This window comes from Aspergillus melleus, assembly GCF_016097325.1.
Source record: "Aspergillus melleus strain CBS 546.65 chromosome Unknown contig3, whole genome shotgun sequence".
Classification (NCBI taxonomy): domain Eukaryota; kingdom Fungi; phylum Ascomycota; class Eurotiomycetes; order Eurotiales; family Aspergillaceae; genus Aspergillus; species Aspergillus melleus.
The window spans coordinates 2,548,358-2,569,802 of NW_025763372.1; the positions used below are offsets into that span (position 1 = coordinate 2,548,358).

General features: G+C 47.6%; 4 protein-coding genes and 1 non-coding gene across 5 annotated transcripts; 2 read left to right on the forward strand and 3 right to left on the reverse strand.

Annotated features, from left to right (window-relative positions):
• Positions 1–109: 109 nt before the first annotated feature.
• Positions 110–1,924, forward strand: BNA3 (kynurenine--oxoglutarate transaminase; the record flags this gene model as incomplete). Its single annotated transcript, XM_046087626.1, has 8 exons — positions 110–309; positions 367–435; positions 503–587; positions 645–823; positions 877–1,030; positions 1,085–1,098; positions 1,150–1,573; positions 1,634–1,924. 8 exons carry the CDS (start codon positions 110–112, stop codon positions 1,922–1,924), a joined length of 1,416 nt encoding a protein of 471 aa, XP_045943593.1.
• Positions 1,925–2,438: 514 nt separating this feature from the next.
• On the reverse strand, positions 2,439–4,707 carry LDX57_005939 (uncharacterized protein; the record flags this gene model as incomplete). Its single annotated transcript, XM_046087627.1, has 3 exons — positions 2,439–2,911; positions 2,978–4,600; positions 4,683–4,707. 3 exons carry the CDS (start codon positions 4,705–4,707, stop codon positions 2,439–2,441), a joined length of 2,121 nt encoding a protein of 706 aa, XP_045943594.1.
• An 8,273-nt stretch (positions 4,708–12,980) lies between these two features.
• LDX57_005940 (uncharacterized protein) lies at positions 12,981–13,378 on the forward strand (the record flags this gene model as incomplete). The annotated part of the gene is made up of 2 exons (XM_046087628.1): positions 12,981–13,314; positions 13,362–13,378. 2 exons carry the CDS (start codon positions 12,981–12,983, stop codon positions 13,376–13,378), a joined length of 351 nt encoding a protein of 116 aa, XP_045943595.1.
• A 3,818-nt stretch (positions 13,379–17,196) lies between these two features.
• Positions 17,197–17,300, reverse strand: LDX57_005941. The gene has a single exon. It is a non-coding gene; the product is annotated as a tRNA-Pro (tRNA).
• Positions 17,301–19,836: 2,536 nt separating this feature from the next.
• On the reverse strand, positions 19,837–20,256 carry LDX57_005942 (uncharacterized protein; the record flags this gene model as incomplete). Its single annotated transcript, XM_046087629.1, has 1 exon — positions 19,837–20,256. The coding sequence occupies one exon, from the start codon at positions 20,254–20,256 to the stop codon at positions 19,837–19,839; it is 420 nt and encodes a 139-aa protein (XP_045943596.1).
• Positions 20,257–21,445: the final 1,189 nt, after the last annotated feature.

Genomic DNA, 21,445 nt, shown 5'->3' on the forward strand with positions numbered 1-21,445 from the left:
CCGTCGTCATTCCCCGATTCTGCGACTCATCGCGCTCTCTCTTCCTCTTACTCCCTCTCCGATTTCCGGCCCAATTCCCCTCCATCTCCCCTCCGTCCGTATCTTACTTATGTTCTCGGGATATCGTGCGTCGGTCTCATTTGCAGCTGCTGCCAAAGTCAACTCTCCGTCAAGTCCTCTTGTCGCCTCCGCGTTTAGATCTCAACCCCGCCTTATATTTCCCCGCGCTAGAGAAATGTCCGCAACGGCACCTCGGCCTGACCCTTTTCGACCGGCGAGGAGGGTCGCTGGCCAAAGACAAGATGTTTGGTACGACATGTTTTCTAGTAAAGGACGCTGTAGAATGGATCTCTAACTAGTCCGTAGGTCAATTGTCAACGAAGCTGCCGCCGCTTCTCCGGTCCAGCCCATTGTGAACATGGGCCAAGGGTTCTTGTGAGTGAGGAATAATTCCCCGTAGGAATCTGCTGTCACATGCTGACCAGGGTCACTATGTGCTCAGTGGATACAACCCTCCTAAATTCGCTATCGATGCCGCGAAGGATGCCCTCGACCGAGTGGAATGCAACCAATACTCCCCGACAAAGGTACCAGCATAACCGAGCGTCATGCGGCAACTGAGCTTCTGCTCACGGTAATCATAGGGTCGCCCCCGCCTGAAGAAGGCTCTCGCGGATGCGTATTCCCCGTTCTTCGGCCGGACTCTGAACCCAGACACGGAAGTTTCGATCACAACGGGAGCAAATGAAGGAATGCTGAGTGCGTTCATGGGATTCATTGAACCCGGTGATGAGGTTATCATTTTCGAGCCTTTCTTCGACCAGTAAGTCTGTGCGGTGTAACCAATAAAGCCATGGTGCTAACAATTAGGAAAAGATATATCAGCAACATTGAAATGCCCGGCGGCACTATTCGATATGTGCCCCTTCATCCGCCCAAGGATGGAGCCACCAGAACTTCCCCTGCTTCTGAATGGACCATCGACTTCGAAGAGCTAGAGAACACCATTAACCCCAAGACAAAAATGATCGTAAGTCTTCTAATTGAATTCACTATCGTGTCAGCTTCTGATCTTTCTTTTTAGGTCTTGAACTCACCGTGAGCGATGTTCAACCTTTCCCTCCTCCGACTTACTGACCAAAATCACAGCCATAACCCCGTTGGAAAGGTCTTTTCCCGTGCTGAGCTCGAACGGATCGGTGATCTCTGCATCAAGCATAACCTCATCATTCTCTCCGACGAGGTTTATGACCGTCTATTTTATGTTCCCTTCACCAGAATCGGTACCTTGTCTCCTGAGCTCTACGAGCGCACCCTCACCGTTGGCTCGGCTGGAAAGGCCTTCTATGCAACGGGCTGGCGTGTTGGGTACCTGATTGGGCCCGAGCATCTGATCAAGTATGTCGCTGGCGCGCACACTCGGATTTGCTACAGCAGCGTCTCCCCGCTTCAAGAAGCTGCTGCTGTCGCCTTTGAGCAGGCCGACAAGGTAGGCTTTTGGGACGAGAGCCGAACTGAGATGAAGGGTAAGATGGAGCGTTTCTGCCAGGTGTTTGACGAACTGAAGATCCCCGTAAGTGTTTTGCGTCTGCTTCGCTTCTTGGTATTTCCCCCCACTGACGGCTTACTACAGTACTCGGATCCTGAGGGTGGCTACTTTGTTCTCGCAAACATGTCGTCGGTCAAGCTCCCCGAGGACTACCCTTTCCCTCCCCACGTGGCCAGCCGCCCTCGCGATTTCAAGCTCTGCTGGTTCCTAATTCACGAAGTCGGCGTGGCAGCAATTCCCCCGACCGAGTTTTATACCGACGCGAACGCCCATATCGCCGAAGACTACCTTCGTTTTGCCGTCTGTAAGAATGACGACGTATTGGAAACCGCGAAAGAGAGGCTACGGGGTTTGAAGAAATATATTGTGCAGTGAAGCCAACGAAATTTGAACAATCTTTTCGGGGCTATACGGTCATTGCAAAACAAGAGTGGGTCAGTCAGTCTCTCTCCAGGTAGGATATGTAGAATCTATCAAAGAATTTATGAATAGGATGGCAAAGACCGCAAAATAGAAAGATTGATTTGGGGTTTTTTTCAGCTATTAAAGTCTTGTTGCTCTAGTTTTCCATGCGCATCCCTCGTGAACCGCTTCTAGACCATCTGGTTTGCTTTCTTCGCCTTCCGCCCCCATTCTCACAGTCGCAGACCATGGACCAACGGCACAGATATCTACCAGAGTTCTTCAACGGAGTTGAAAGACGCTTGACGAATATGTGAAAAGTTCGCGAAGGAACCCAAGACATGGTGGAAACAAGAAAGAAGGCTTGAAAACCGCCGAGAAATATGATAGTACCGAAAAGAAATGATGGCCAAGCTTTGTCGAAGATCTTATGAACAATGGCGGAAGAGCAGCCTGCAGCATTTCCAGCCCTCATAGCAGCCAGAACTTAAGCATTCACGCCCTCAATTTCTCTTTCGCCACTACCGGCCCCATCCCATTCTTCTCCACGGCGGAACACTCGCTGATCTTCGTCAGCCACTTGATCGAAACCCTCTCCTCGCATGCGGGCAGCAATGTTGGTAGCACTAGGATGGGTCGTTCTTGCCGTTCGAAGAATCCAGTAAGTTCCCTCGAGATGATCAACCAACTGACCGTGACCTCTACCAGGGGGAGATCCCAGCAGACGACGGTATTCAGCCCGACATGCAGCGTCAGGACAGTTGCGACGGTTCTTCCCATTCCAATCTGTCTCACAGGCGTGTCTGTTCCCAGTGATGCCCTCCTGTATGGTCACGCTGAATTCATACTGAAATTGATACTTGAGCTGAACTTCCAAGTCTTGGGCTCTCTCATCTGCGCGCAGTTTGTCTCGGATCAACCGGAATAAATAATCCACCAGTTCGTGAACGTCGATCGTCACTGCAGAATATCACAGGGTTAGTACTTGGCTACGAAGTCAAAGCAGAGATTAATATGGCGACTTACAGAAGAGACAAATAGCGAGCACCCGACGGAAGCGATCTTTCTCCGCTGGGTCATCAAATTTGACTGTGTACACCACCCTGTGAGGGCAGCGTACATCCAAGTTGTTCTCGGGGAACCCAGCTTCAACGAAGTCTACCCAATCCGAGAATATGAAGTAGTCTCCTGCGCGGGTGTCTGCGCTGAAACGCACCGCCTGACGATGACGCTCAGGTGCATCGTAGAGATGAAGACATGGCACCATAATGGGGCCTACTCTGACCTGACGAGGGATTGAAGACTCTCGACAGGGATGCTCGAAGGTCATCTGTCCGCAATATAACCAGTGATATTTGACATCTTCGAAAAGGTGCTCTTTGCAGCAGTAGCGGATCTCAGAGTAAGGGCCGCAACGAGGGCAAATCACGGTTGCTCCATCCCATAAGTTGCAGCGTTTATCACATCCCGGCTTTGCACAAGGGAAACCGTGACTATCCAGCTGCCAGAAGAAACCCTCCGGCTTTTGTCTCGAAACATTTCCTTGGGAAGTGGATTGCTCGCTTTTAGCCGGCGACCCAGGGTGAGTGTGAATGGGAGTGGTAGTCTGCGATTTGCCAGAGCTTTCCGGATGTTTATTTCCAGTCTCGTTGGATTCGGCGGTAGATCCTTCGCTTTGCGGCGTGGCCTGTGGCCCGAAATTGCTCCAGACGGTGGTCGACGATTTGGGCGTGCTTGTCAGGAGGCTGCGTGTTTCAGATGTGAGGTTTTTGGTATCGGTATCAGTGTCTCCTGCTGCTTCTTGAATAGGGGACAGCTTTTCTCTGTGAATACTGCTGGCCCTGCGCGAGGACTGGGCTGGGCGAGGAGGCGGCGTCGAGATTGCTGTTGAGGACTCATCAGTGCTGGAGTCAAGAGCGATGTTTTTCATCTCCTCTTCAACGTCAGCAATGGATGTATTGCTCGCTGGCAAAGAAGAGCTTTCTTGGGGTCCTTCTGGAATCTCATTTCCGGTGACTGGATCGACCCTGGCAACGCGCCGTTTTCCTTTCTTGTTCGATTTTGCAGATTTCGACCGTTTGGTTGGCACGTCATGGGACTCCTTGCTTTCTTGTGTTTTCTTTTCCTCTTTAGTCTGGGCGCTCTTGGTCTGGGGGATTTCCTTGGCCTGTGAAACCTGTTTGTCCTGATAATTGGTTCCTTTGACAGCCGCAGAATAGTCGACAGCCTGGGATTCTTTCGTGCTGTAAGGCAGCTCAACTCTTTGAAGGGTCTTGCTCAGTGCTGAAGATGAAGCAGTATCACAGAGATCATCTTCCTTCTTTTGAGGCTGAGATTCTAGAGCTTCTACGCTTGGCTGACCACTGGACGTGCGAGATAACCTTCTGTGGGCAGAAGAGCTAGCATCGGGTGCAATCGACGCGAGATCGACCTTTTGGTACTTTTTGCCCTTCTTCTTTGCTTTCTTTGATGAGGTAGTAGGCTCTGTTGTGGTCACCTGAGTCTGAGGTGCAGTGGCCGACCTAGATGAATCCGCTGGACCGGACGCCTCGCTTGGAGAAGAGCGAGAGGCTGTTCGGGCACACAGGAAAGTGACAGCATCTGAGCGGGATTTTGGCTCCTCAGTTGCTGGGACTTCCTGCCGCTTGTCTAGTCACCGGTAAACATGTTAGCACTCGCGTCTTGATTCACTAGGGTACTGGAAGATAGAGATTAAGCGATGTAAACTCACCGGTGCAATTGTTGTTGCCACTCATTGGATCAAACTCAAGATCGATGCTTGTGGTCTGATCTGTTTCTGTGGTAGTAGAAGCGCGAGAGGAAGACGGGGAAGATTGTTGAAGAAGTAAGAACCTGTTACTGGAAGACTTCACTTGGTGAAGATCAAGTTCACTCAAGCACTTTGAAAAGCCAATCACCGCCTCGCTCGCCTGCGAAGGGTGCACCTGTTCAGACAAAGATGAAAAATCCTGGAAAGTCCCTTTTTTCTCTGTTGCCTTCTTCTGAGCTGCTTTCTTTCCGGATCCCTTCTTTGCTTTCCCTTTAACCCCAGTAGGAGCAGAATGGCTCTGGCTTTTGTACCTGGCCATCATGTTGATAGGTGAGAGTCTCAATGGGAATCGGATGTTTGCGGTAAGTCTTGACCTGGCGTTGAGATTTTCTACTGGCGAAGTTCCTTTATTAACAGAAGGATAGAAATATACCGTGTACTCTGAAGATATCCGCCTGTCAACTAGAAGGATCTTCCAATGTCTGTCGTTCACGTTTTCTGTGCAGCTCACACAAGACATCAGAGGAGGAGGGGGAAGAAGAAGAAGAAGAAGAAGAAGGAATACAACGTCCAGGCTACGAGAATAGTCATTTCTATCTCGCACAGCCGCATCGCCCTGGCGATTGCTCTGGTGAAGCTCCGCGTAACGGGGCCATACGGGGCCGCTACGCGGGTCCTGCGATGATTCTTTGTGGCTAACAAAGGGAAGCTGCTCAGGTTCACAACTTGAACTTGTCGACACAAGATACTTTTGATACAAAATCTGATATCAACATCTTGAATAAGTCAATAGTGTATATGCGTTAACAAGGTTGTCAAAACGGCTTCTGTATATTAGTCTTGCCCAGAAGCTTCTGTGGAGTGAAAGATTTGACTGGATATTATAGCTTCACTATTTGAATCATGAACGAAAACTACACTTTCTGCTTGTGTCCACCTACCTGTCTTACATTTCACTGCTCTTGTGATACTAGCCGACTTATAAGATAGGATCGGGGTCAAGATATTTTGATTGCGCTTTCTTCCAATGGCAAGGTCGTTATTTGCGTCTATTTGCATCCCATTGATTATATAAATCAATCTCCCAGTACTCTCGTATCTTGCAATACCGCTCTATGGTAGACAGCTGCCCTGATATCCTTAAGAAAGTGGTCTATATCTTCCCAGATGTTCGGTTCAGTTGCATTTGACCCTTTCTGTAGGTGTTGCCCCCATTATGGACATGATTTGCCCTACTACGACATTTCTCTACGTAGGCCAGACTTAGCTTCCAGATTGCATAGTATGGAGCTATCCGAATTATTGAATTTCCTCATGGTTTGGATCGCATCCTATCAAGCCATGACCGCAGCTCCGCCGATCTCCGAGATAGCAATTGTCCCAGCAGGGAAGGTCTGCAATTTTGGAACGGCCCACAAGAGTGTTAGATACAACACCCAAGGCCCGACCTCCCGATAAGGGTATTTTTCTGGGGATTTAATGCAGCCATATCTCGCTCGTTCCTGCTAGGTAGTATACATATCAAGCTCCCGAGGTTATGGCGCCTCTATCCTGGGGTCTCAGTTACTCAGCTGGAGCCGTTCAAAGTCGGAGATCTATACGAAAGTGGGCTGGACGAACTATCCGTAGTTACTACGATTCCTACGAGCTCAAGAGAATCCTAGATAATGTACTCGACGCAATTTGTGGAGTATTTGGTCCGTTGGAAGGGTTATAGATGGATTCGGAGTGACGATTTCGACGTAGACGAGCTGATTGCTAAATTTGAAGCTGCTCGGAATGAGTAGTGATGAATTATAAATGATATTGATTAACCAGAGTGTGCTAACTGCCAATTTTGATTTTATCAGGTCCTTGTGTTGACTGTTTTCCTGTTTACCAGTCGAGCTTCTTTACTACGTCGTATGTCACTTGCCCTCTTCTATCATCCCGACCAAGCTTATCCTTCGTTTTGATCAACCTCTTTTTGCCATTACAGTTGCCGAGTACCACATCAATCTGATCGCAGTCATCTTCAATTACACGTCGCTGCCAGCTACGCGTCAAGCCGGCGTTCACTTTCCTTGTCACGGATCTCCTTACTTCGTCGTCAAGCCTACCCGGCCATTTCGGCTGTCTATAATCTGCCATATTCGTCCTACCACGATACCTGAACCCCAATGTGCTCGTGCCGACCACTTGCAAGCCGAAAACGCTAATTTGCAGCGTACCGTCCAGCAGCTTCATGCTGCGCTTGATCCGCGAGAACTCCCTTACCTGCGACTCGAGCTTGCCAACACTAGACATGCTACCAGAATCATCATCTTCATCACATACCATACCTTTCCGCTCATAGCAAGGTCTTTACAACAGTGGTAACATGTGGGGGTGTGGCAGGGACGAGCGAGGTGTGGTTGTATCCGCTCCCTTATTGGCAGTTAGTGGACTGATTCTGAAAATTCTGCAAAGCTTTTAAGGTATTGGAGGCACTGGATCAACGCCTGTTCCTGCTACATCGCCTTTAAGTCTCAGTCGAAGTCTCGAGGACCATCAAGCAGAGGGAAAAGAAATGACCCCGAACGGCATTGTGCCCGTGAAATGGTAAGGATCTTGTTGTGCAACGCCTCTTGCCAAACCCCCGCAAGCCTGACTCCCTCTATGATCTTGCATGGTCGGAGATTCACGAAAACCAGGTCCTAGCCAGCTCCGGTGACGGCAGCATAAAGCTATTCGATAGCAATCTGGATGACTTCCCCGTGCAGAACTGGAAGGAGCACTCTTTTCCCGAGATGCGATACGAAGCTTTACTTTGATTCAAGTCATCTATTATCATATTGAACTGACTAGGTATTCACCCTGTCCCTGTTGATTATATTCCTTCCGGGACTGACTACATACAGAGAATGTCCACCGAACCAACGCAACTTCCACCGGAGAAGATCTCCTCCAAAGTCTCCAGAACCCAGCACAGAGCACAGCAAGTTGAGTATAATGGCCCACTGCGGCTGAAACATGAGTATCTTGATAGATTATATGTATCCCTCATCTAGGTGCACTCCTCTTATCCTGACTAACATTTCCCGCTCTTGTATAGAGAATCCCCAAACGTTCCGCTTCCTAAGAACTCAATCCGACGTCCCGCTCAAACACCAAATACAAACCCACGGTAATCAATCTCAATCATAACCCGCCAGAGCCGAGACCCGAAGAAAGCCAGGCCACAATCTTTGAGTACAAAGTAGTGTCCGAATTCGATCCTGAAGATATGTTATGAAGCGGTCATATAAAGATCTTTTATCTACATTGATCTTTTTTGGTATCATCTTTACCATCGTCCCGGTTGATACGAACCTTCTGATGGAATCGCCCCCATCCGCGGGTGTCGTTGGATTTCCCGTTCTTCCTTGATCTCAGAAGTAACCTCGAGTTCCTGCTCAACCTCTTCCAACGGTACTTCAAGCAGGGAATGCGGATCGGCGAATGGGCGGGAAAGATCTATAGGAGGATCTTTGACTGTGAGACACCGGAGGAGAGCCCATAGGCAGATTCGAGGCTATTGGAGCACCAGATATAGACGGTGCCGGGGACATGATCGTGAACGTATTACTGGTGGCCTGCTGAGACCGGATCGAGAGGTCCGGAGCCGGACTGCTCGAAACAATGCGTTTCAAGTTCGTCTTCAATTTGCTTCTCACTCTCTTTCGACACCATTGGGAGCAGCTGATCACTACTTCGGAATATGAACGACAACTTGTAAAACACTCAAGATATTCCCACCTTCTTATTATCAACTCTTTTAGAACGATGCTGGAATACAAATTGGTGTTCGCATATCGCGGTGCTAGACGGCATTATGCGTCATTCTGGGCGCTCGCAAAAGTAAGGTCAGTCTCCCTGCGATCGACGAGTTTCTGGATAAAGCCCCCATGTGCCTTGTCGTTTTTGACACTTGTCGGATCAGTCCCTTTGTCCAGCAGAAGTCTGACCATTGCAACATTCCTCTTCCTAGCAGCTAGAAGTAACAGGGGCACCTTGGACCGTTTATGCATGCGATGAGGGACACAGCAAGCGTTGACGTCTGCCCCGTAACTAGTCAACTTGCTAGCTATATCAAGGCTCCCTTTTTCGATGGCCCGCTGCAACGGCGTCCCATTCACGCCGGGGTATCTTCCATCCGGTTTGATTCTGCCCTCCAGCAACAGCGTCAATTTCTGCAGTTCTGCGTTCAAGTATTTATTTTTTTTGATAGCTCACTGCAACGGCGTCCCATTCACGCTGGGGTATCCTCCATCGGTGTTGATTCTATCCTTCAACCCCGGTTCTAGCATAGGTATTGAATTGAAGTGCCTTGATGCCAGCAGGATTGTAAAGATAGAGCCTTTCGGGTACTATTCTATCCACATTGTCCGATCGGCAGACAAGTTGAGATCGGGTTCTCGTGGTGAGTGGCATTGCAAGGAGTGGGATCGTCTTTTTTTCCCTGAATTCAACTCAAGCTTTTGTTATCTATTGCGAAATAAACGGCAGTTCTGCATTCGTAGTATGCATTGGGGATCGGTTTCTCGTGTGCGGGCCTCGGCTAGGTAGACGAGGTAGTCAGTCAAGTCATCTGCGAACGTTCAATAGGCGCTGTTGCTGCTAGATCTTTCTATTTCCCATCTCGAACTCACCTAAGGCAAGGTTTCTAGTCCGCAGATCCTGGATGAAAGTAGGAACTTTTCTACTCAAGACGAGACCTCTCCTGTCTGACGAAGACGGACCAGCGCTCTGTTTAAGGCTTTTTGGCCTGTACAGCTGTTCTAGAGTCTGCTGTTCAGGTTGCCGCAGAACTTTCAGATATGCCTGTCTCGCGGCAGTACTCGTGAGGAAACTACAGTTCCGCGCTGCAGCCTCCGTGCGTCGACAGAAGTCCACTCCTTGAACGAGGTACAAGTGCTGAGCCTCTGAGTTTGATGTGCACGTCTGATCAAGTAGCCAGGTGATCCCGTCCGACGAGTCTAGAACATCCATTGGTTCTTTCTTGCAAACATCCAGAATATTGCGGTGTACCTCGAGTGGGGCAACAAAGGTTATTGATGAGGTGATTGTTTCGTTAATGATCCCCTGAAGCATATGCTCCAGGGGGCCTGCAGTTCTGCATTCATAGTATATGGGAAACATCAGCATCAAAAGGGAGACAGATGTGCATGTCTGATCAAGTAGCCAGGTGATCACGTTCGAAGAGTCTGGAAAATCCATTGGTCCTTTCTTGCAAACATCCAGAATATTGCGGTGTACCTCGAGTGGGGCAGCAAAGGTGATTGACTGGGTACTTTCCAGCTGCCTTAGCCTCATTACAGCTAGAAGAAAGGTCAGAGACACTGAAGGTTATACGTTGAGAATAAACATACCTTATACGAATTTATTCTTTGTCTGTTTCGAACATCAAGGACAAGTTCTGCAATTCTGCGTTCGAAGTATTTGTTGGGTCTCTTGCGCTTCTTTGATGGAGATTTGGTCTTGTTTGAAGTGGTCCGATTTGTGACAGTGTCAACATCTGAGCAGACCTTTCTGAAATAAATGTCAATATATAGTCTGGATGTTTGAAAAGCTCATCTTACCTTGTCGACTTTGGTCTCAGGCGCCATTATGAACGGTCGAAACGCAGGCGCGAGGGAGGAGATAGCGGACAGGCTGAGATAAACACGCAGAATCGCATAGAACGATCGACGGAACGACCGACAGCAACACGTACACAGAAGGACAGACAGCACGTGTAAGACAGTAACGCAACAGAGAGTACAGTGCGACATGCAGACGCGCAAGGCAGATAGGAAACACGCCAAACAAGAGGCATCAACTGAGGGCAAAACCGTTTCGAAGACCCAAGGGAAGAAACAAGAGAAGATCAGTGACAGGATCAGCTGCACTTCAGCCCGCATATTGCAGTCCCGTGGCGCTGGCGCGACCCAGGGGGAGGTTGCCTCGTTCATGGCCCCCTGAAGCATTGCGTTCGTAGTACATGGGGTAAATTGAAGATCGGGAAATGAACATCAAAAGGAGAACAAAAGGAAAAAGAGGAGCAAAGGAAAAGAAAATGGTGGGAAATGGCGAAGAAGGTGAAGTGAAGATGGAGGTGAAAGGAAGGAAGGAAGGAGGAGGAGGGTGAATATGTGATTTCAGTAAGTACCGGAGCAGGGTTATGTCACAACAACCAGGGAACTTGTGCGCTAGTGTAGCTATGATTAGAGGTGATAAAGAACAAAGTATTGTACAACACCTTGAATTTGTTATTTTTTCACCATGATATTCCCGCTGCGGCGTGAAGTTTGAAGTCACTTCTAGCACCCTGATGAATAAGAGCCTTTTCTGTTCCTGTTCTCCCGGTGGGGTCTGGCACATAACAAGAAGTGAACGCGTGTAACTGTGCCTTGCTGTACAAGAGTGAAAGGACTGGACAGTCGACCGAGAAACTTGTTGGTGATGAATTTGCCATAACCCTCATCTTTATCCATCCTGACAGGAACACATAGCGCGTATTACCCAATGTGGTAATACTGCGCTGTGGAGGATTTCAGAGGTCAACTAGGATTAGAAGCTAGCAGCCTCGAGGTATTTAGTAATCTCTCTACGGACCCTAGGCCGCATGAATGGAGAATTTTGCAAAATTTTGGCCAGAAAGTGTAACGCCCTTAGTAGGTAGCACGTGGAAAGGTCGGACATGCCGAGTGTTATGCGACTACTAGTCGCGCGGTGGTGCCTGAGATCTACAGCTACTTGTCTACCAACTAAGCTGGAATAAACGCCAGGCGTGGAGTAGGAACAACAAAAAAGACAGTCAAGCTCAACATCCTCACATCTTAACTAATGGTCTTCTACAAATAGATCAGATACCTCTCACTTTCCTCAGTTTCCTCGTGCGCGTACTCTAACATGTTCAGCCAATCATCGTCACCGGTGTTATAGAACCCTCTCCATCTATATCGACACTCGCATTGAAACGTAGAAAGATCCGAGAGATCCGAAACGTAAAGCTATAGTTCGATAGATAGATCGAAGAAGCGGAAAGGTGCTCGTGAAAATGGGTGATAGAGCTGAAACCAGGTCTCTTGTCCGACACCACGGCATGACGAGCAGGTATAGCCTCGAGATGATGGCGAAGCCGACAACGATGTGCCAATCGCTGTAGCCGGAGTTGGGGAAGTTGAGAGGTTTGCGGTAGCACCGGGGTGAAGATGAGGCCGATGGCTAGGAGGAAGTTGAATAGGTTGGAGGGTTGCATGCTTAGGTCGACAATTGTAATCATTAGTACAATTGAGAAGACGTTAAATATGAGGTTGGCATGAGGATAAGGGGCTGAAGAAAAAGAATGAGAGGGAGGGCCGAACCGAAGTTGAAGGCGTCCCCAGCGGGAGGAGTCAGGATCATGACTACCGTGAGTACTCACACTGTGTCGTCACTCATAGTCGTGATATCTTGTACAAGACGCGGGGGCCGTTTTCTCTATCGAATCAGATCACACGGATTAGCTTCAGATTTACGGAGCTCAACTGTTGCGACACTTCTAGTTGCGAGTATATACGTACCTGACCTCCGGAAGGACGGCATCAGTAGGCTCTTTGAAGCCCACATAAGATCTTCTTGTTGTGACTTTCGTACCAGGCAAAAGAAAGGACGCTCAATGGCAAGAAACTCGGGCTGCATTGTACCGAGGATCAGGCGATAGAAGATCTTCGCTTTATGGGAGGTTGGTAGATCGGTTGGCTTCGAAGGACAGTGATACTCGTCTCTGTTGACATTTGGGCGTTCGCACTAGCGAGGTGGAGCGCCTCGAACTATTCCCTGGAATCCGGTCGCTGGCAGGCCATGGTAAGTCTTTTGTTCTCCTTCGCTTTCATCTTCCCGATCATCATGCCTGATCCTTACTTCAGGTAATCCCATCTTGAGTTAGCAATTCGGGTCTCAAATAAACTCCCGGCTCAACAAGAGGGTCTGAGAAGCCAGTAAAGGATATTCGCTAGATAGCATTTGGGCGGAAGGCTGACTTCTTTTTTCCCAACTCTCTGGGTGCACGGTGTTAGCTTCAAGAAACATACTCCTCGCGCTATCAAGGAAACCCACGCCTTCGCCGAGCAGGCCATGGTAAGCCTTTGATTTCCCTTCATTTTCCTTCTTACAAACCATTGTGGCTAATGGATGGCGTTTTCTTCTACACTAGAGCACCAAGGATGTCCGTGTCCACGACCGCTTCTACAAAGCAAGCGAGAAACCACCCTCAAGCAGCTCGTCGCCCAACCGACGATGAAATCCGCGCCCATCAAAAACATCAGCGACAGTGAACAAGCCGACATGGAGGTCCCCTCGTCAGACAACGACGAGGCTTCCCAGCCTCGCAAGAAGCGCGAGATAGAATCCGAAAGCAAACCTGCCTTGCGATCTCTAAGCGTGCTTCTCGCGCTATCAAGGAAACCTACCCATCTCAAATCAAAGCACAAGCCCGAGACCATCGCTCCTTCTGGCCATGATCCGCTTCCCGTGCAGCCTCTGCAGGATGAGCCGGCTGCTTCACAAGATGAAGCTTCTTCTGCTGAAGAAGGGCCTCCCGCGCCGGTGAAGAAAGCGCCGCAAGCGTTTTGTACATGATCCATCCATTCCTCTGCGACGATCCTCGCGTACTCGCAGTCTCTCCCAGCGCTTGATTGAATCGTTGAAATCAAATATTGCGAGGGTTTATACGCAGGATCCTGACCTCGCTCTGCGTGATATTCACGCTCTAATGACTGACATTCCCATAGAGACGTTCGATAAAGTCCTCGTTTCTATCTCCACCGACGAACCATCCCCCCGCCCTCCGAGTGTCCCGGCCGATCATTACGAACCTCACGATTACACCTCAGCAATAAAGTGCAAAGACGCACCGAAATGGAAGGAAACGATAAACGCGGAGATGCGTCAGCACCTCAGAAACGGGGCATTGAGCATAATAGATCGGGAGAAGAAGATGAAGCTTTTACAGCCTCGTTGGGTGTTCAAGGTCAAACATGACGGCCGCTTTAAGGCGCGCCTTATCGTGAAAGGCTTTTGGCAACGCGCTGGCCGTGATTTTTACGAGACTTACTCCGCCGTTGCAAAATCCATGAGATTCAAGATATCCGTCACCCTTGCCACGAAACTTCGCTGACTCTTGCATCATCGGGACATTACGACTGCATTTCTACATGCCGACTTAAAAGAGACAATTTCATCGACCTCCCGGAATGCTTTAGTACAGATGACAGCTTCAAGTCGTTTAGTCCATTCTTCACGGTCACCGTCCTTCTCCAGAGAATCGGCTTCAGCCTTGGGTGGTTGATTCAGCATTTTTTCCCGCCTTCTTGCAATCGGTGCAATAAGAATCAGAATGCTTGAAGAAAAGGTCTGCGGTTATTATTGGTCCGATTAAAACTAGTAGTGATCCCTGGGCGTCGGGTACATTTCTTAAGTGAGATAGCAGTAAATTTATTAAAATGGGGAATATCCCACCCAGAAGCCTGCAGCGGATTGTTTTGCATAGATCATAAAGACAGAATTTTTAAGAAAAGAAACAATAACGACCGTAAAAGGCAAATGCCGCCACATTGACCACTGTCATCGAAGTTGATAATGTTCCAGTTTCAAGCCTCTCTGGTAGTGTTGTAGATGCGTGAATCCATTTGTTACATTCCAAAGGTGAATCGTCGTATAGTTGAAACCGCTCGCAGGCTTTACCAGAATTGCTTTTCATCGATCCCTTGATGGTAGAAGAAGAGGCAAGTGAGTAGAGTTGCGATGTCGAGGTAAACCTATTCCGTTTACTCGGAAGGGACACCTTTCGACCTTTCACATAGAATGGTACAGCCACGGGATAACGCCCTGGATGGAGCCCATGCTGCGCATTCCAGCGCTTTTTCAGCCACAGTAGCAGGATTCCATGCACACGTAGCCCACGGAGCAAGTAAGAGGTATACAAGGCTATAGGAATCATTGTAACCCTGTTCTTCGCTCGATCTTTCATTGCGGGCAGGTGTCTCCCGTGCCTTTTTCATGCTGGACATTTATTCCATACCGAAATGTCGTTGCGAAGCATAGTATTATTCTTGTTCGAGTCCGCAATTGTAGGGGACACCTGCCCGCGTCTGCGCCCATAAGCCGCCGTCATTCGTATTAGTTCGATATCGTCACTTTTCCCATATAGAGGGAACAGAAAAAGTTCCCAGAATTCTTCTTCAACTCTTTGGTCCTTGTCCTAAGAATTTTCCACAATCTTCTGTCCCTCTCCATCCGTTGCCCGCCAAAAAGAGAAAGAAAAAAAAAAGAAAAATAAAAGTCAACATGACTCTATAAAAGAGCCAAACAAGAAAAGAGGCCTAAAGCCCACAATCATCCAAATAAGATATCTATTTACAGCCCAATCTGCTCTGGAACTTCCTGGAATTGAACCTTCCCAAGCCTAACAAGAAGAAGGTCGTTCTGGGTGTTACCGACAAGACCCTGGCTGGTAGCATCAAGTCGGCCTTTTCCTTCGTCTTTTGCCCGGAAAAGTTCCAAATGCCTCAGCAAGAAAATTTCGCACGTTTTCGAGTCTTGTTGAACTGCAGTTCCGCGTCGCGATGATACCGGCTCTGTCGATAATCAAGTATGCGATCTGCGATATCAGGTCGCCGGCACAGTGGATTGGGCTCGCACCAGCCCGGAATCCGAGAACCTCAACTGTCGGCCCTGGATTTTCGATTGAACTCAGCATCGGCCAGTGCCTATTCGATGCGCACGAGTAACATGAAAATCTGCATCAAATGCACCAGGACCAGGTTCCCTCTGCCGCGTCTGCCGGATGCGATGCGGTCTGGAGCGATGTGCAGCCAAGTCTGGGGACTTGGTATTCTAGCCTTTGGTAGCTCAGTCGGTAACCGTCCCACAGACTTACTCCCGTAACATGGATCAAGCTCTAGGTCAGAGGCCCTCCATAGGAAGGGCACGGGACTATGAACGCAGACTGATAAGATAACCGGGAATCGACCCAGTATAACCTTCAAGGCTACCCCTAGGGAAAGATTACGCACACCTGGAATCGACAGGAGCGCTCTAGAATACCAGCCCAGTGTACTACCACTAGACCATCGGGGCCTCGCTGCTCAATAATGATAACGAACTCCTCAAGTTCTGCGTTTTTATGACTGGACAGTAACGATGAAGTGGAAGGAGGTCAAAGGCGCAGTTCTCGCGTCAGCTCAAATGAGCTTTTAGCGCTATCCTCTTCCACGTGAATTTGATGCCATGTATGCAGTTTTCCTGCCGGGTTAGAACTCACCATCACGTAGGCTTGCTCCGCTCTATTTAGTCTATATAAAGCTTACATCTGGGACCGTGGTAGCGGTCAAGCCTTTACAAATCGCGACAGCTAAAAAAAAACAGCAAGTGGCAGAAACGGAAAACCAACATAACAGCTGTTAATCGGCTGGCTCCCGACACATTTAATGTATCCGTAAAGCAAAGATTCGGGGGTGTCTCTATTCAAGACGCGGGGTAATGGGATGATAATAGGTGTAGGAAGACTTCAAACAATCAATTATCTCCACATATATAAAATTTATAATCATTGCCCGGATGGTCTAGTGGGTAAGTTTAACAATTTCCTACCCAATTAGGATATGATGACTAACGAAAAAACAGTATGATTCTCGCTTTGGGTCACGTGACTAAAATGCGAGAGGTCCCGCGTTCAATCCGCGGTTCGGGCCTTTCTTTTTTTTTTTTTTAATTTTCTTGTACTAGAGCAGATCTACTCCAAACAACATAGAAATTATTGATCGGGATGCCTTATAACTGCACCGTATGTCGTGGTTGGCACCGATCCAACCATCAGGCGTCGCAGCTCAATCCCGGGTTCGGGCCATTTCTTTTTTCGTTTTTGATAGAGGCATGTGGCTTGGGGCAATTAAACCAAATTCCGCTAAATCTTTAGACTGCGGGAATGATATTCAATTGCACAGCTATATATAGTCTCCATACAAAGAGATCCGCCAACGTCGCAGCCAGGATGGACTGCCTATAGGGTTGAATCGAGCAACTCTTCTTATATAAGAACTTAGGACTGAGTCTCTTAACTTAAAGTCTACTATAATTATTTAGCTAAGGAATCAAAAATTGAGCACTAGATAGAGAGCTGTTGGCTCCGGGTTAGACCCAAAACGGTCATGTGAAGTAAGACGGGATGATTAATCGGCTGATTGATGATGATCCGGAGTCGGTTGAAAGATGGCAAGGTGGGCAGTCGCATGTTCCAAGTACCGTCCGTAGTTAACCCGAAGGTGTCTGATGGGTCATGACGGCCGAGGGAACAGCGCGGCGTCAAGCGGCGGAAGCTCCGGCGCTCAACGGGCATCGTCATCAACCACAATATACGACCAAGACATCCTTTCTTAATGATTTATAGATTATCCAAAGTAGATCTTGCTCTACACCGTGTAGAATACAAATTAAAAGAGATAAAAAAAATTAGGGCCCAATCCGCGATTCGAACGCGGGGCCTCTTCCAGATTGGGATCTCGGATCCCGGATTAATGTTAACCCGAAGGAAGAATCATACCACTAGACCAATTGGGCATTTGATAATATACTATTTACAAGAATGTATCACCACCATACATGACACATACAGAGATGTGTTTTATGTCATTTATGAGACTCACCTTGGATGATGCCAGCTTTCTCCTCTCCAGAAACCGGGTAGGTAGGTAGTCAATCAATCAATTCGATCAATCAAAGAAGCACAAAGCTGGGTATGCTTATGACGGTTATATATTGCTCTTTCTACCGCTATTCTACTTGCCTTTTACTCCTTCTGCCACACTTCCTCCCTTTCGTCTTTCTCTCTTTTCATATTCTTTCCTCTCCTTACTGCGTATGCTCTGCCGTTTGTTACTTTGTTTCTTTTCTTGGTCGGTTATTTCGTGTCCCTCATTACAGTCTCTGGGGGAGTCTTGTTATGCTGGACTCGGCTGTAGGGGAAAGCCTTTGCTCCACGTTTCCGATCCTCGGTACAATGCAGCCCGAGTTGCTTGCCATGCTGAGCGTTCTGTCTTTGGCCTAGTAAGAAAATCATATTAAGAAGTTAGCATTACGTTGTTCAATCTTCTGGGTCATGATCTGGTCAATTCCATTCAAGACTCAAGTAATGCCTTCCAGACTTAGAATATTGCTTTCGCTATTATCGGGGAACATCCTATGTGCTCTAGAGGGCCTACTGAGGCCGTTTTTCCTGTGGTTAGGTAAGTATACATTCGCAGCTCTTTGCTTCTTTATTGGGGTATTGCGACGGTTGAGCTCCGCAAATCAGACGAGCTCTGCAAATCTAAGACTAATATATATAATCTACTTTTACCGGTAAGACAGCCCCGCGGCTTGTCTAAGACATTCATGAACTTGAGTAACAACACAGCGTGATAGTATCCTACAAGGAAGAGACTGTTATTTCTGTACTCCAGGCGAAGACTTATATACAGAGATTATCTATACGCATTTAGCTATCTAATAAACTATTCATAGATTCATACCCTATTATACCAAACATTGAGGACTAAAGCAAATCTTCCTGCGAATTAAAATTTGGATATACCACTTGAATCTCGCAACCCAACCCTAGATAGACGATTTAACAGAAATAACTCTTTCCCGCGAGATTCGTTGCCCTCTCACAAACCATGTCAAAGGAGCAGATTGTGCTTATCTCGCTTCTTCTTTCATCCGAGTTGAGGGCGCCCACTTCTCCTTGACGGCCAGATCGAGTTCATTTCACCCTAGGAATCACCACAAGCCAACCAGCGTCTGTCTAGAGTCCCATTTACAGACCCTGCGCTTGCAGGACGCAGGATAGAGCCAAGCAAGCCGCCGAAGCCCTCGCAGGCTCGCGCTGCGGCGACAAGGTCAGTGTCTCATAAACGCTGATGGGATACGTGGTGCAAGAAAGACCCCTCCGGAGCGATCGTCTCTTCTTCCAGGGTCTAAGAGCTACACAAGTTATGGCTAATATAGGTAGCGATCGGCCCAGTAGCCCCACCGGCGCCACTGTGGACAGTGATAGAGTTTCCGATGTCAATATCTATTTCTTTTAGATCGCAACCTTTTCGTTGGCCACAACCAGAAAGGGCTACAAATTGTCCATATGCTGCGAGAGGGTAGCAGGTTGCTTAGGGCCTGGCCTGTTCTTCTATGGTAATGCATAAAAGTATGAAGCATGAGAATATATTAGCAAATCGGTAGAACCTCTTGAGTGAGTATCTTAAGTACTATAATAATTATCTCTATATTACCCTAACTCTTCACCCTAGACGTAGAGTTACACATATAACGGCCCGGTTTTCAACTTTAGGAATATATTAGAGTGTAATAGCCTTTGGGCTGTCCCCCGAATGCACTCCTTTAGGCCAGGCTCGAGTCCACTCAGTGAGTATTGAAACAGAAAAAGGAAGCTTTCAAGATATCCAGAATAGATAGGTGCATATACACTCAGTGTACAGTGTATATCGTACAGCCAAGTAGGAAGCAAATTTATCCTCCAATAAACTCTGTACATTATCATCATTACATTCATCACGATGGTATCGCCCATTATTTATAGATAGAACAACCCAACAATAACCCACTACCATACAAATGTAAAACAAGACAACAGATAAACTTCTTTCAGATAATTACAAGAATTGGAAACGAGATTGCCCGAGCACCGGCTGAAATGGCTTCCGTGTTCGGCCAGGAAGGTGAGTCGGAGCCGAAGGACTGGCCATGGCCCATGCGGCAAAAATAATTTTTAGTTTTAGAATCTACTAATAATATTCTTATCTTAATATAATAAAACCTTTTACTACTACTTTCTAGACTAAATACACGCAGTTTCTTCTCTTATTACCTCTACTTACTGTGCCTACCTGCCTACCTGCCTACCTGCCTACCTGCCTACCTGCCTACGTACATGTCCACCCCCAACTCGAACAAAGTGGGGATAGATATACTTATTTGTTCGGGGTCCGAGGAGTATGCATTCCTAGCTAGCCCAGCTAGGTCCAAGTATTCGTCGATGCCGCTCGTAAATTCCAGGCACAGTCCTGCGGCGCTGGCGCGACTAAGAGGGAGGGTAGGGGTTTTAGTTTCTGTCATAAGTTCCCTCTGGGCGAGTGGCGAATGGTCTAAAGTTATCTCGCGGAATTGTGAATATTAAAAGGGAACATAAGAGTGAAAGAACAGAGGCTAAGAAGGTGACGAAGATGAAGGTGAAGATGAAGGTGAAGATGAAGGTGAAGATGAAGGTGAAGATGAAGGTGAAGATGAAGGTGAAGATGAAGGTGAAGATGAAGGTGAAGATGAAGGTGAAGATGAAGGTGAAGATGAAGGTGAAGATGAAGGTGAAGATGAAGGTGAAGATGAAGGTGAAGATGAAGGTGAAGATGAAGGTGAAGATGAAGGTGAAGATGAAGGTGAAGATGAAGGTGAAGATGAAGGTGAAGATGAAGGTGAAGATGAAGGTGAAGTGGGTAGCACATCCACGGGTGTAGACGGCCACCATATAAATAGTCCATCCCCCCCTCTCCTTCGGACCCCAATCAATCAACCTCCGTCCCTCTGGCAAATATCGTGTCGGCAAGCCGAAGGCTCATGGTCAGCCCTAGCACCAACCTCCCTTCGATCAAACAATGGCCAACGCGGCCAAACCAAGCGAGGTGAGATGAGCCCTTCGAGGATACGGACGTAGAAATTGATTGTTTGGTGAGAAACGTCGTTGCTTCTATTGTCAATCCCCGCGCCACTTCATGAAGAATTGTCCGAAAAGAAAGAGAAATGAACGTGCTGTTGAGACTGTGAGCAAGTTGACCGAAATCATGCATGTGAGTCTTCTGATCCTTTTGATTACTGGGTTTGCTAACAACACTAGGGAGCCCAGTCTTTCCGCGTGAAGAAATCGAAGAGAGGCAAAAAGGCGGAGCCGGCTGAGCCGCCGGCTGAGCCGGAGGACGTTCAGATGCAGGAGAAGGAGAAGGAGAAGGAGAAGAAGTAGTCTGGTTGTGTCGAACCGGATGGAAGATACCCCGGCGTGGTTAGGATGCCGCTATTGCGAGCTATCAAGAAATAAGATACTTGAACGCAGAACTGCAGAACTTGATACCGTTACGGCGAGATATAGAAAAAAAAAGTCTTGAGGTGGCAAGTACATTAATCAAAGTTTATCGCTAATGTAAACGTCTCTTGTGTGCTCCATTGTATGCGCAAACAGTCTAAAGTGTCTCTATTGCGTCTGGCGGTTAAGAAGAAGAATATTGAAATAATCCGACATTTGCTACTACTACACGGAACAGCAGTTTTTTTACGAGTACTGTGACTAGACAAGTAAGTTGTTCTACCGGAAACAGTGTTGATAGTGAGGAGAATGAGCTTGATGACAGTGGTGATGTGATGATGAAAGGCTGGAGTTATAGAACCGTCGGTTATAAACTACTAAAGTATCTCTCTTTTTATCCCATTGAATTGGAGTGTCATGGTACCGGCATGATTGTAAAGATAGGGCCTTCTAGATACTTTCACCTATACCGCCCGATTAAATTCTCCACAACTTACGATACCTATCACTATATCTTACTCTTCTTAATTAATAGTTTTAATAAAAGCAATATAGAGTAAAGTAGCAAAATTATGATTAAATTATTTAGATACATAATATTTTTCGCTACTACCTACATCAGATAGTCCACATTGAACTA